The sequence below is a fragment of the Cricetulus griseus genome (genome assembly GCF_003668045.3).
Source record: "Cricetulus griseus strain 17A/GY chromosome 1 unlocalized genomic scaffold, alternate assembly CriGri-PICRH-1.0 chr1_1, whole genome shotgun sequence".
In the NCBI taxonomy this organism is placed as follows: domain Eukaryota; kingdom Metazoa; phylum Chordata; class Mammalia; order Rodentia; family Cricetidae; genus Cricetulus; species Cricetulus griseus.
Window position 1 is genome coordinate 199,310,128 of NW_023276807.1, and position 15,011 is coordinate 199,325,138.

At 44.3% G+C, this 15,011-nt stretch overlaps 1 protein-coding gene across 6 annotated transcripts in view; it reads right to left on the reverse strand.

The window, feature by feature from the left end:
- Positions 1-271: 271 nt before the first annotated feature.
- Kat6b (lysine acetyltransferase 6B) overlaps positions 272-15,011 on the reverse strand; it is a 165,873-nt gene continuing 151,133 nt past the window's right edge. For 4 of the 6 annotated variants that reach the window (XM_035452258.1, XM_027387515.2, XM_027387514.2 and 1 more), the window contains 5 exons: positions 11,979-12,210; positions 11,343-11,502; positions 10,444-10,764; positions 7,870-8,161; positions 601-4,351 (listed from right to left, as the gene is read on the reverse strand). In XM_035452258.1, the coding sequence (XP_035308149.1) occupies positions 1,839-4,351; positions 7,870-8,161; positions 10,444-10,764; positions 11,343-11,502; positions 11,979-12,210 (3,518 nt within the window). In that variant the 3' untranslated portion in view covers positions 601-1,838. Of the gene's footprint in view, positions 4,352-7,869; positions 8,162-10,443; positions 10,765-11,342; positions 11,503-11,978; positions 12,211-15,011 lie in introns of all 6 variants that reach the window. The other 2 variants (XM_027387511.2, XM_027387512.2) reach the window with 1 other exon arrangement.

Genomic DNA, 15,011 nt, shown 5'->3' on the forward strand with positions numbered 1-15,011 from the left:
CACTAAAGGAAATATACAGCCATTCACAACTAAGTGAAACTTTCACACTTTTTTAAAAGAAATAAATCTTGAAATATACCATCCCCAATTGGGTGTTTGTGATAGCAATCCCTAAAAAAAGAAAAAAAAAAGAAAAAAAAAAAAAAAAGAAAAAAAAAAAGGAAGCTCGCTAGTGTGGTACCAGGCCCTCAGGGGTTTCTAGAGATGGTACAAAAGAGGCAACGGGATATCCCTGTGGGAGCTTTGGGCAAATGAAGATCAAAGTCAAAAGAAAAAACCAAACTCACTTTATTGTAAAGACAATGATTGGCATACAGAAGGTATGCACCAGCATAAAGAAAACTTTCATGAAAAGCATTAAAATCCATTATAAATTAATTTATTAAATAGGTATTTGGTATATGTGATGGATTTATTAGATATTACTCTTATTTATTGCCAACCCCTCCCCCAAAGTCAAAACAAATCAGAAAAATCTTGTAACTCCAATTTACACTAAATAATTTATTTCCCCAAATGTGTATGTGTTCTGAGATGACACATGATAACAGTTCAGCTGGCCATTCTCCATCAATCATAATAGGACAGGACACAAGAGGCTAAAAATGGCTCATCATAATTTATTTTATGTTAAAATGTACAGCTTTTTTTGTTTTTTTTTTCTTTCTTTTTTTGAAGTAACTGACTAAAAAGAGAACAGATAAATACGAGAGTGCTGCTGGCTCCTATTTTATACAAGGTCGTGCCTCTGCTTGGCCCTCACTGTCACCTGTATAGGTACAAAGGCTACAAAAGGAAGCAATATAAACAGACACATAACTTTTCTGCTTTTTTACATGCGATTTGTAAGCTTAGTTTGAGCTATTCACAAGCTACTTTTCTATTTTTCCTTAAAAAATAACTCCAATATTTTATAAAGATAGAAAAATCTACAGATGGAATGAAAATGTAAAGTTAGAGGCATTTCCATAAAATAGCAACTTTACACCAAATTCACTATTTTTTTTAAATCCTGCCAAGTATTTGGACATATATGAAATGCTTCAAAACCTGACAGATAAACACTGAGATATGCTTCATTCAATAAACAGAAGTGTGCATTTATAAAACAGAAAGCTGCCTTTCCCCAAAGGAACCTGCCACCAAAATGGAAAAGGGTCTGGACTTGACACCAAACAGTTAGCAATAAACCCCCTTGACTAACCAGGTGGGGACAGCTCTGATAGCTCTTTACAGTTTTATAATTAACAAAAATAGAGTTTTTTTTTTTTTAAACCCTCAAATTAGGGTACCCTAATCAAGGCAAAAAACTTAAGAAATGGCTTACTGTTAGCACAACACTTGTACAGTACTACAAAATGCACTGTCACTAACAAAGACATTAGCGGCATGCTGAAGTGTCACCTTAAACAAAATATACAGTAATTGAAATGCTAAAGGCATTTACATGGAGTAGACAAGGAAGGAAAAAAGCTCCAGGTTCAATATTAAAACAGGTGATTTGGGGAGGGGCTTGTATCCACATTGTTTAATGGAAGCAGGCACAATGAGTGGCTGCTGCCAAACTGTAGTCCTAAGGGAGGCCTTCCTTTGCAGAGAATTTTATATAAAAGTAACAGAAACAAAGGTACCAAAAAAGAAAAAAGAAAAAAGAGAAACAACTTGTATAAGGCTTTCTGCTGCATACAGCTTTTTTTTTTTTTTTTTTTTAAATAAATGGTGCCAACAATGTTTTTGCATTCACACCAATGCTGGTTTTGAAATCGTACTCTTCAAAGGTATTTGTGCAGATCAATCCAACAGAGCGGCCCAGTGGGCTCTGTGGGCTGCCAGGCTGCCTACCTTCTCATGTAGGACCCATTGAGAGACTGTTTGGACATGCCTGTGTTCATGTAGCCATGGTGTCCGGGGGCCGTGTACATCATGTTACTGTGGGGTGGGGTCTGCATTGGCTGCTGGGCATATGGCTGGGTTCCCATCATGCCCATCTGCATCTGCATAGGGTACTGGGGTGTTTGATTCATGTAGCCATGGTTGCTGTGGTAGCCACTGTTCATCATTGGCTGGGACATGCTGTACCCATTCATGGCATTGAGAGTATTCATGTTCATGTTCACGGAGTTGACATTGTAGGCCGGTGCTGGCATCAAGTTTACGCTCATGTTCATGCCTCTTTGCATCGTTAAAGTCCGTGTAGGACCTTGCATGGCTACAGTCTGGGAACGCCCATAGATTTGTGACTGATGGGTGGCAGCGGCTGGTGACAGAGATGCTGACTTGGTTCTCATGGAGACGTGGCCCTTGCTGGCAATCTGAGTTTGCAGTCTTTGGCTGTGGGAGATGCCAATATTTGAAGCAGCCATATTCCGCTGCAAGAGAGGTGGCGGCAGATTCATGGGAGGAGGAGTCAGGTTAGGGGGTGGGGTCATGGTAGCTTGTGCTTGGGGTCCCCCAGGGACGGAGTGTGGAGACTGAGAAAGCTGAACAAGCCCTGTGTTACTTAATGGTGTGGACAAAGAGGCACTGTTTGCATAGGAAGTCACAGCAGCGGAATGGCTGTAAGGCAATGAATGGTCAATAAGTGTATTAGTTAACTGCTGCAGTTTGGCAAGGCTGAAGGTGGCAGATGGCTGTGGGTAGTGCCCAGCCCCAAAATCACTTTGACCCATTCGCTCATATAAGCCAATGTTGGCATTGCTGGTCTCAGGGATGTCGGCCAGCTGCATGGGTGGGGTGAAGTTGGCGGCCATGCTGCACTGAGCTAGCTGCTGGCTGCTGCTGGGAGGCCTCTCCACCACACAGCCTTGGGGAGACTTGACGCTGCAGGTTGGAGGAGAGCTGATGCTGGTCTGCTGCAGCATGCTGCAGCTCCCGCTCATGTTGGACATCTGCTGGGTGACAGCACAGCTGCTCTGCGTCAGATTGCTAGAGGTGAGGCTGCTGTAGGAGCAGCTGTTCTGGGAAGAGCTGTTTCCACAGATGCTGCCCCCCATGGTTGAGTCATAGCTGCTTGGGTTCTCATAGTTTTCTGTTGTGCTCTCAATACTGCCCAGGTCACTAAACCCACTGTCAACAACTTGCTGTGAGTGGTCTGAGACTGATGGGACATCCATCATTGGACTGGTCTCCATGTTCTGCAGAGGTGGCACTGTGATGGCAGTCTGATCGGGGCTGATTTGGGCATAGCTATTCTCTAGGGCAGGGACATTGGGGCTGTTGACAGAACGAACTGACTGCCCAGGATGGGAATGGACGGATGAAACGGGGCTGTGGTCTGACGGTTGGCATTCGTCCAGAGTGGTGGCAATTTGAGGACTTTGGTCTGTATGCGTATAGTTCTGCAGGCTTCTACAGGCCTCTTGAGTCTCGGCACAATCCTGAAAGGTGTCATCATGTTCCCTGTTTTCTTGGGTTAAAGACTGGACAGCCTGGACAGTCTCAGAGTCAATTTCCACAGGGGCTGTGCCTCCTTCTTTGAGCTCAGCATTGATGTCATCACTGTTCTTCTGGTCCTGCTTCTGTGTCTGTTCTTTTGTGGGCTCCTCATCAGACTCAGGTGCAGTTCCAGTGTCCTCAGCAAGCTCCTTTGGCTCACTGGTACACGAAACTGCAAGATCAACACCACAGTCCATTAGGGCCTCAGGGTTTGAGTGACTAGGCTGAACACTAAGGTCTAAAAAAGATTCCTGGCTCTCTAGCGCATCCTTGAAGGCTTCTTTTGGAAGGTCACCCCTCTCCATGTCAGCAGAGTCCGTGTGACTGTCATCTTCATCATCTGCATCATGGTCCTCATTGTGAGATGGCTCTTCCTCCTCCTCCTCCTCTTCGTGATCATCCAAATGCACAGGACCTTCTTTTTCCATGGAGATTTTTGGTTCCTCCTTTTCTTTACTTTTAGCACCATCCTGGTCTTTTTCTGCAGTTCTTTCTTCCTCCTCCTCCCCCCGCTCTTCCTCCTCTTCCTCCTCGCCTTTGATGAGGTCCTCCTCATCTACCTTTTTACCTGGCGATTGGTGAGAACTTGCAGGTGCGCCTGTCTCTCCCCTTCCTTTCCCATCCTGCGGTAGCAGGGTTTCCACGGCCTCTGTCACCTCCCGCTCCATTTCCACAGGGCTGCCCTTGTTTTCTGAGACCTCCTGCGGCTCTTCTATGGTCCCCTGGTCTTCTGGCTCCATGGGTGTCTCTGGTGGGGTGTAGAGATTCAGCTTAAACCCCGTCTTCCTTTCCTTGTTTTGCTTCCACTTGGAGAGCCCTCGCTTTGCTCCTTTAGGCCACACTTGTTTGCACTTTAGAGGTTCAGGATTGTCTTTGCTGCCTTCTTTCAAGTTTTCTGCATTATCATCCACATCGCCTTAATAAAGAGACAAAGAGAGAGATAAACACAAGTTTTAGAAAGTATAGCCACACACACAACTTGACACATATCTCTAAATTCATTAGCAAGCACAGCTTTCAACTTAGCAGTTTAAGAGTTGATGGGAAAGATAATAGAGAATATTGTGGCATAAACCAGGCTGAGTAACCTAGGCCTAAGAGTAAATGATATTCTATGATGTAAAGCTGGGAGTTCCACAATACTAAAACAAACAAACAAAACCCAATTTCAACATCAACAAATCTGGAAAGACCGTAGGACAGGAGTAATGACAGCTTATACCCAAATCATCACTGCTCTACAAAAATGAAGAGGATTAATTCACTCCCTACCTACTGGCGTTAAATGACTTCAGATGACCTTACTTTTTGTTTTGTTTTCTTTTTTTTTTTTTTTTTTTTTTTTTTTTTTTTTTTTTTGGTTTTTCGAGACAGGGTTTCTCTGTGGCTTTGGAGGCTTGTCCTGGAAATAGCTCTTGTAGACCAGGGTGGTCTCGAACTCACAGAGATCCGCCTGTCTCTGCCTCCCGAGTGCTGGGATTAAAGGCATGCACCACCAATGCCCGGACACTTTTTGTTTTCTTGAAATTATTTATTTTAATTTATGTGTGTGGGTGTTTTGCTTGCATGTATGTCTATGCACCATGTGTATGCCTGCTACCAAAGGAGGCCAGAAAAAGGCATCAGATCCCTGGAACTGTAGTTATACATAGCTATGAGCCACCATGTGGGTGCTAGGGATGGAACCTGGGACCTCTGGAAGAGCAGCCAGTGCTCTTAACCACTGAGCCATCTCTCCAGTCCCCAGACATTACTTATTTTGACATAAAAGCATACTTGTGAATCAAACAAATGAGTAAATAAGAGAACAGTGCATCTGAAATCATCATCATCACAAATGTCATTCATGACTTATGAACGACACAATCTACAATATAATTACTGTTGCTTTTTTTTTTTTTTTTTTTGCATTTGGGAACAGTTTGCTGTTCAAATGCAAGAGTGACTGAAGGGCTGGTTGCTACATCCCTGCCCCTAAGTGACCTTTGAGCCACCAGCTGCCATTCTGTGACTGTGTTCACACATTTCATTGGTCAGCTGATCGCAGTGCCTATGGACTACCTGGGTCCTTCCAGCACTACCTACCAGCACTCCTGGTCTAGAGTGCTGTGTCCTGGAGCAGAGCAGAGCTACTGCAGTTATAACACAGCAAAATCAACTGATAGTTTTGTTACACAAACAAATGTAAAGTTTGAACTAGACAATTAGAAACAGGCCATAATTGAACATTTCACTGCAATTCCAAAACCTATTTTTCTGCAAATATGAATGCTTGTTTAGACAAATTCAGTAAACAAATATACATATTCATGAATAAGTCCACATACATAATATCCAGGCCTTAACATCTTTAGGAAATTAAGAATCCAATCAATAATCAGTGGTCAATTTAAAGGGAAAGCTGTATGAAGAATGACATAATTATTAGAAACACTACTTTAGCTGGGTATGGTGGTACCTGGTCTACATAGTGAGTTTCAAGGTTAGGGTTAGAGAATAAAAATAACAGTTGTGGAGTAGATGCCAGAGTGGAACAAGTCTAGTGAGGTAAGGTCATTTACATAATAAAATGATTGCATATAACCTTCCCTACAAGCATCACACTCATGGACTGAGAACATGTAAACCATATAGGATGTTTCTGCAGAAGGGCCAAGCTCCAGGCTCCCTTCTGTTCACAATGGCAGGTACCAGCCCTGCCAATGACCCCAGACTAAATGTTTTTCAAGACAGGGTTTCTCCGTGGCTTTGGAGGCTGTCCTGGAACTAGTTCTTGTAGACCAGGCTGGTATCAAACTCACAGAGATCCGCCTGCCTTTGCCTCCCAAGTGCGAGGACTAAAGGCGTGCGCCACCACTGCCCAGCCAGACTAAATCGTTAAAAAAAAGTTCTTTACATTTATATGTGAGTATGTGTGTCTGAGTTTGAGGACAATTTGCAGGAATTAGTTTTCTCCTTCTACCATATTTGTTTGGGGGATTAAAAATTAGGTTGTCAGGCTTGGTAGCAAGTACCTTTGCTCATATTTTTTATTCTATGTGCCACTGATCCTACCAGCTTCTACAGGGATATATGACCACCAAAGTTAAGAGCACAAAGCACAAGAGAGGCAGTGACAATTCACATACAGGCTTCTCAGCAGACAGCTGAGAAGTGGAACCAAGGCAGTTCCCACACCTGGGAATGGTCTCTCCCTGCAGCTTCTCTCACATGGAGACAAGAGGATGGGGAGATGGCCCAGGGGATAAACTGCAACCACACAATCATGAAGACTGAGTTCAGATATCTTGGACCCACACAAAGGCCAGGTGGGTGCCTTGTGCTGGAACCTCAGTATTGAGGTGGCAAAGACAGACAGATCCTAGGGGCTCATTGCATAAAAGGCTAGCTGAAGCAGGGTAAGCTCCAAGTAAAAGTAAGATACACTGGAGGGAGGGAGGGAGGGAAGGGAGAGAGAGAGAGAGAGAGAGAGAGAGAGAGAGAGAGAGAGAGAGAGAGAGAGAGAGAGAGAGAGAGAGAGGAGAGTGTGTGTGTTAGGTGTGGTGGTGTACACCTTCGATCCCAGACCTAGGAGGCAGAGGAAGCCAATGTGTCTATACAGTGAGTTCCAGGCAAGTTGAGGTTACATAGTGAGAGACTGCCTGAAAAAGAAAAGGAAGAAATTTAAAAGGAATGAAAAAGGGAACAATAGACATTCACTAAGGAAGTCAAGGAGGTGCTGGCTTATGTTCTTAAAACCAGCTACAGACAGCAACTCCTGTGGTTCCCAGAGAAAGGAGATGAGCCGTTCCCTAGGCTACAGCAAGGTTTGGACACAGGCATTTCAGCTTTCTGGCTGTGGAGTGGCTGTCCCACACAGCCACTAACAGGGCAAGGGATGCTTTAAATGTGGCTTCAAAGACAATTCACTGATATCTGGTACATTTGTAAAAGACGGGGAAGAGGGTGTTCCTGTCAACTTCAAAGGAAAGCCTGTCTTTGGATTTCTGCATCACCCTGTATTAGCAAAGCTGATGCTGATGGTGTGGGTCAGGTCAGATGGCTCTGGATCACAGTGGGTTGCAAACATTGCAGAATGCTAGGTAGGATGCACCCTGGCATACTAGAAGCTGTTTTCAAGGAAAACAGAAGGGCACACTCACTGCTCCAATGGCAAAATGTACCCTGATGTTCAAAAATACTAACTAGGCAGAAAACCACACAGCAGCATCAAAGAACTTGCATTGTGTTTCTTACTAATCTTCAAAGTGTTTGAGGATGAGTCAATTTCTACAGAGTAAGAGGAATATTCTAGTTTAGAATCTAACACAAAGCCCCATTACAAGGAAAAAAGGGTTGAGCCACTTCGAAGGAGAAATGATGGGTTGGCATTTTTCAGATGCACTGGCATGCCATTGACATCAGTGGCTAAAGCTTGTGCACGCCTCCGCTCACCTCTACAAAGGACAGCATTCTTGAAGAAATGATTGTCTTTTCCTTCCTCTTCTTCTGTCTGCCTTTTCTTCCCCGGCTGATGTTGGAATGCTTTTCTCAGAACTGGCTTTCTGCCCTTTTCCTCCACTTCGATCTCACAGGTAGGCTCCAGATGTGGCATGGGCCTCTCTTCATCTGAGTTGTCAAAGGGCTCATTTAGTACTTCCGTTGTCTCGGAAATGGTCTCGGTTGTTACGCTGCTGTTGATCCTCCTGCGTTTACGACCCCTTTTCTTCTTTACTACAAAAGGCCTCTGAAATTAATTCCAAACATAATACGTAAGTGCTCCTGAGAAATTAAATGGTTGAGGCGATATGCAGCAAATGTGTACTGAATGTGCGCCCGAGAATCTTACATGTCAGGACTTCTGCGATGCCTTTGTACTTAACCTTCCATTTGATGTTGAACATCCCTCTTGGGCGCCAAGAACAAGGCAAGTGTTTTCCAAATAAAACACTTGTTTACTCAAGCAGAGGCTTTGAGAGAGAGAGAGAGAGAGAGAGAGAGAGAGAGAGAGAGAGAGAGAGAGAGAGAGCACCCTAGCAACTTGACTGCAGATTTTAAAAGCTGAGCACGGTTTTTCCAGCATATATTTTCTAAGTGGCACTTGCTAGCTTCAATATCTGACATATCACAGACTGTTTCTATAAACAGTGCTTGTATAAATGCTGCAATAACCAACTATCGGGTCAATTACCTATTACCTGCTAACTGCTATGGAGATGCCCACTGCTTGACAGGCACTATGGGAAATATGGTGGGATAAGACTAATCTCCTTGTCCCAGAAATGAAAGGGCCTTAAAGAAACAATTACTCTACTAGTTAGAAAACAACAGAGTTAGAGATTGGTGGCTGCTGGGATGTGAGCAATTAATACTTTATTATAGACCATTTTGATATGGAAGATGATTAAAATATCTCTGTATAAGATAATAGAACAGACAGGCAGTGGTGGTGCACGCCTTTAATCCCAGTACTTGGGAGGCAGAGACAGGCAGATCTCTGTGAGTCTGAGGCCAGCCTGGTCTGTTCCAGGACAGCCAGGACTGTTACACAGAGAAACCCTGTCAAAAAAACAAAACAAAATAGATAGCCAAGATATGTATCATGAGCTATGAAATTGACGACACTACTCTGTGAGGTGTCAGTACATTTACATGAATGCTAACCTCTAGGTCTGGGCTGTAGCTCACTGGCAGAGCACTTAACCTCTCATGTACAAGGCACTGGGTTCCACTGTCAGCACAGTGAGGAGCAGGAGTACTACCTCCAGATAAATGGTACCAAAGAATTATTGTATCTTACATTTTTTTAAAAAATTATTTAACTTTTACTTCATGCACATTGGTGTGAAAGTGTCAGATCCCTTGAAACTGGAGTTACAGACAGTTGTGAGCTGCCATGTGGGTGCTGGAAATTGAACTCAGGTCTTTGGGAGAGCAGCCAGTGCTCTTAACTGCTGAGCCATCTCTCCGGCCCTGTTTCTTACATTTTTAATTCCTTCAATGTTCTTAAAGAACAAAATTAGGTCTATTACTAATTCTAAAATTTAACCACATTAGTAATTTAACATTTGTTGTTATTAGTTCCCTCCATCTGCTTACCCTCCATAAGCAACCAGATTTCCCAGATACAAGTGCAGCGAGCTAATTCCCTTCAGGTTGAATCCGTATGGACAGCAGTGGCCCATGCCATGCCTTGGATGATTCTGGCTTTTCACGGTTTTATATAGAGTTCCTCTCACTATACTCACAATGTATGAACATATTCTCTGCACAAGAAATCAGAGTAGCCAAAAGTGTACTTCATGGGATGTACATTTCATGGGATGTGCTACCTCCAAATGGGGAGTCAGAAGAAAGAACCTAGGGGAGTCAAACCTTTCAGGAAAGCTCTGGGGAAGTCTTCTTTTGTACCCCATTTGTACTCGTCATGGCTATCCTAACAATATCTGGCCCTGCTGTATGTCATAGACTGAAAATGCAGACAAAGATAGCAGACGGGAGAGAACAATTGCCTACAGACAAAATCAATGCTCCCCTTTCTGTACCGCTGGGTTGGAGCTGGTGTGATTTGGAGAAACTGCTAATGTGTAGCTGGCCACCTGCAAAGCACTAGCCACAAAATCAAGGGCATGGAATACCTAACAACTCTATGTGAGGATAAGGGACATTAACGACAGGAGCACTGGCTTGGAGTTCTGAGATGTGGATGGCCCTCGGGTGAGTCATGTGACCTTGTCAAGTCTGACCTCCCCAGTCCTTGAAGGGTGGTTAGGTATGTGCTCTCTGGTGCCCTCCTGGTTATCATGACTGCATTTACTCTTATCCTGCAGGCCAGCAGGTGGCAGTGACCACCAGACTAGGGAGTTAGCTAGGACAGAGCTAACACCAGGAAACACACATGACATGGATCAGTGGACTGCAACACATAAACTACATCTTCAGAGTGTAAAACAAAAACTAAAGACCACTGCAAAGATGAGTCAGAGGGACTGAAAACAGCTAATCGGCTGAAAAGCTCAACACACACACCTTTCTCTTAATGGAAACTGACTGTGGTTTAGTCAACCGTGGGGGAGATGTCTGAATGTTTTCTTCTTCCTCATCATCTTCCTCTTCATCGTCTTCCTCCTCCTCCTCTTCCTCGTCGTCCTCCTCCTCTTCTTCACTACTCTCTTTGGACAGCTCTAACAGCTGTCCTCGATCCCCGGCCACTGGCCGCCTCTCTGGAGAATGCGAGTATTTATTTTTTGATTGTACTTTTGCAGGTGATTGCCTACTGTTGACTCTAGATGACAGGATCTCTTGTTCCTCCTTTTCCCAGCAGCTGGCTTGTTCCATTAGTCGTTCAGCCTGGTGTGGGGTGGGGGAAAAAATGGTGATTGGTGAGAGGGCAGTTGCATAGTGGGAGCCTCCAAGATCAATGGAAAAGGGTCTCTAAGTGAGTTCTGAAGGGGATAGTCAGCTGGCCAAGCAAATTCGAGTCGTATCATTTCAGGACCCTCTGCATCAGTTAGGATAACAAATCTAAGATGACTGGGTTTCATGGGATATTTAGCAGTATTAATGATGCAGTGAATTGATTCGAGTGCTTTATCACTACATTACATGCTCACTGGCATGGAGCATTCAGAGCAGGTTCATAAACACAAGGAATCGATTGACATGGCAGCACTGCAGCTCAGCACCAAAGCTGATCTGATTACATGCTGTCAGTGGTGAAAATGCTGCTTTGTGATCAATGATAAATGTCTCATTTTTCATACTCAACTCAATAGAATTATCATGTCTTATTCAGTTAGGATAAATTAGTGCTTTATCATTTCATAAGCTCTGTCTATATAACTGAGCTTTTATGATGATGCTAATGACTCAGTTTAAACAAGCTACAAGACTAGAGTGTGACTCAGGATGACAGAGCACATCATTACCTCCTTTTCAGCTTCCCGCTCTTCTTCAGAAACCACAGCATTAGAAATTAAAATTGGGGTCCACCTTAGACTCTCTGGATCAAGTTCATTGGGTCGGGAAGAGTTTTTCAGCTTTTCCATGTGGCCCAATATCAACTTTTCCCTTCTAATGATAACAAACCTGTAACACATCAAGGCAAGACAAAGTGAATTCAAAAGTCGAGATAGAGCGGGGCAGTGGTGGCGCATGCCTTGAATCCTAGCACTAGGGAGGCAGAGGCAGGTAGATCTCTGAGTTCAAGGTCAGCTTGGTCTACAGAGTGCGTTTCAGGACAGCCAGGCTACACACACTTTAATCCCAGCACCGAGGAGACAGAGGCAGGAGGGTCTCTATGAGCTCAAGGCCAGCCTGGTCTACACAGTGAGTTTTAGACCAGCCACGGAGACACAGTGAGACCCTGTCTAAACAAGAACAAACAACTCAGGGTTAGGTGGGTGTGCTGATGCATACCTGTAATCCCAGTATTCAGGAGGGGGGTTGGCAGGAGGCTCACCATGAGTTTGAAGCCTGCCTAGGCTACATCTTGAGATCCTGTCTTAAGTTACAAAGTAAAACTCGTGGGGGAGCCTCACCTCCCCAGGGACCATGTTACTCACCTGCCATCTCTCCTGTCAATCATGTGTAGGTGCTGTAGAGTAGTAGCAATGTCATGTGGGCACATGCCTGTGGCTCTGCTAATGGCCTTGATGCTGATGTGTCTCTCATGATGGTGGTAGAGATATTCCAAGATGACACTTTTCCAGTAAGCCAGGTAGGAGAGTCGGCCCAGATCAGAAAGTGGCTTTTCAGGAGACCCTGCTTGGCCTTCTCTTCTAGAAAGCAAATAGCCTAGGGCAGAAAAAGCAAAATTCCACTCATTTTGGGTGTTTCCAGAGCTAAGTCCAGGAGCCACTAGAAATAATGCAATCAGTGGCAAGGGGAAAGCATCACACAGGTGAAGTGCATCCTGTCAAGCATGTCACCTCTTCTAATTACTGTGATGTCACCTCGTCAAATTTCTGCTTGTCAATCTTTTGTGTTGGCACCATAAACCAATTCACACAGCTGGCTGGAGCAAACATACATGGTGGTTTATGTCACAGAGACTGAAAGTTAAGACTAAAGACATGACTTCAGGTGAGTCTCAACACATAAATCTCCTGCAAGCTTGAAATTCTTCCAGATACTCAATGTCAGTCCCTTAGGAGTCCTGTGGAGGAACCACCCCAGCATTAATGGGCAGGGCTGTTTTCCACAGGCAGACCTGATGACCCTCTGACGGGTAGGGCTTAATAAAACAGAAGGGCTTTGGCTGACACAGTCTGCATTACTTGTTCTGTCTAATCAGCCGATTGATTTGAAGCTGTTTTAGGACTAATAAAACATCTTTCAAGTCAATGGTGGCAACTCCTGTCTGATTTGCTTGCTCTATTTTTACCCTTTTCATGAAAATTAACTTATAAACCAACCCCAGAATGTTGCTCCTACAAATTACAAATAAAACACACGAAAAAAGAAAACCAAAACTTTAAAGTGCACCGTTCCATGTGCATAAAGAAATCCCCAAGCACACGGAGCTTGACTGATACAGCTCTCTGGCAAAGGAACTCTGAAATGAGAAAACTTCAAGCCCACTTGCAGGAAATGAATGAAAGCTGGCGGCTGTCTTGGTAATTAAGAGCCACTTATGGAGTAGAGAAGAAATGCTGCCTGTCAAGTAATGATGTCTTCTTTGCTCTAATTATTTCAACAGCCTCACCTTTGTGAACTTCCTGGATTTAAACAAACATCAACCACATACAGTAGGTGGCAGCAATTACCAAACCAGGCTGCTCTATAGCCACCCAAATCTTCAGCTTCCTCTTCTTTATCTATATTCCCAAAATGGCTGCACTTGCAAGATTTTTTTGTTTGTTTGTTTTTTTGCTGTTGTTACAAAGAGAAACCAATACCTCTGATCCATTTTTTCCCGTTTCTCAAAAGCCAATGCAAACAATGTAGAAATCTAGAACAAGATATTCTATCTCAACAGCATCCTACATCTTGATGGCTTTAACCTGAATGTCGTCATACAGAATAGAAATAAAATAGACATTGGGTTTTGCTTAGGAATTCTGACTTAACTCGTCTTGTCATGTTTAAGTGCAAAGTATCTGACCGAAAGCAAACAAGTCCCGGAGTTTTATAGTCAAACCGCTGTCGACGACGCATCACTCTGCTACAGACTGAGGTTTTCACAGCAGTGTCAGGAATGCTAACATAGATGGCTGCTGTGTAGAAGCCAGCCCACATGGAGGCCTGTCAACATGGGGAGTGCTTTGTTGCCAGAACAGTGGAGGAAGCCCGGATCTCAGAACACAGATAGCTGGCACGTCAATGTCGTGCTTTCCAAGTGCTTGCCACAGTCTGAGAATTTATTTAGTCAGCTGGGGGCCCAGTCTATACTCCTGTGCTCTTGTGCGCAAGTGAGAGTGTGTGTGTGTGGGGGGGGAGGGGGCAACACCAAAGAACCATGGACATCCCACAATTAAAAGTTTCCTGCAGTGACTATGGAAGATTCCAGGCCCTTAAATGTTTCATGTGAACCCCATTACTGAAGGCAGAGATGTAATGTGACCCATGAGAAAGGTTTGTGCACAAGCAGAAGGCTGGTGGCGCAGTTCATCCTCTCTCCACCTATTTTCCCCACTGCACAGGGCTACCTTACCCAGGAAGCACATGTTCTTTGTTCTGCCTCTGTGTTCCCACACTCTCTACTCTGAACTAAGAAGGAAGCAGCCAGAATTCCCAACCGCCTTCCCATTTTACCTAGCTGTTCTTGTTCTTGCCCCTGAGTCTAAAAGGGTGAGGGCACTCAAGCAAGCAAGTGACTTGGGTCCCTGGGGAGCATGGGAGTATAAACCTTCCAGCAACTCCTCCCATGTCAAAAAGCTCTCTCTCAAGACATTTCTGTAAACCCATGACTGCAGGCTATGACTGACACTGCTTCCCAGGTCCAGGATAACAATCTCTAATGTATCATATAGGCATTGAGCCCACTGGTCTTTCTCAGCAAACACCCTCCTGCCATGTAAGCAAAGGCTGAGAGGAGGTAGGGAATGTGCAAGCTCTTGTTGGGAGGGATACTTTTCAGGATGCCGAGGACAAATACCTGGAAATCCCACCTTCAGTCAGAACCTACAGCTCCCATTTCAGGGATGACATGTACCAACACCACACACCACACAAAGTCAATGCCCCAAGATACCTAGCTGCCTGCAGTAAGTATCTACTCCTTCTCTAGGAATCTACAGACCCTCAAGGAACTTACAGCCAGCGGGAAGAAAATGGCACTTCTGCAAAGAGCCATTTGGAAGTCTATAAGCGCTCCTCCTGGAGGAGGATGTTCTGATGTTAAATAGAATCCACTAGGAGCAATAACAATGGCCACGAATACATTTCTTCTTTGTTATAGTTGAGTGCAATCACATGCAGAATGATAATCTGTGCAGTTCAGAAAGGTGTCATGCCTATCAGTTGTGCACTAATGGACAGAAGACAGACTATACATGCCATCTGCAGCAGGCACTTGCCTGGAAGGAGCAGAGCTGCTGGCACTAAATCATGCTGACCTTCACAACATGGGTGTTGGGTAAGGGGCTTCTTGCCAC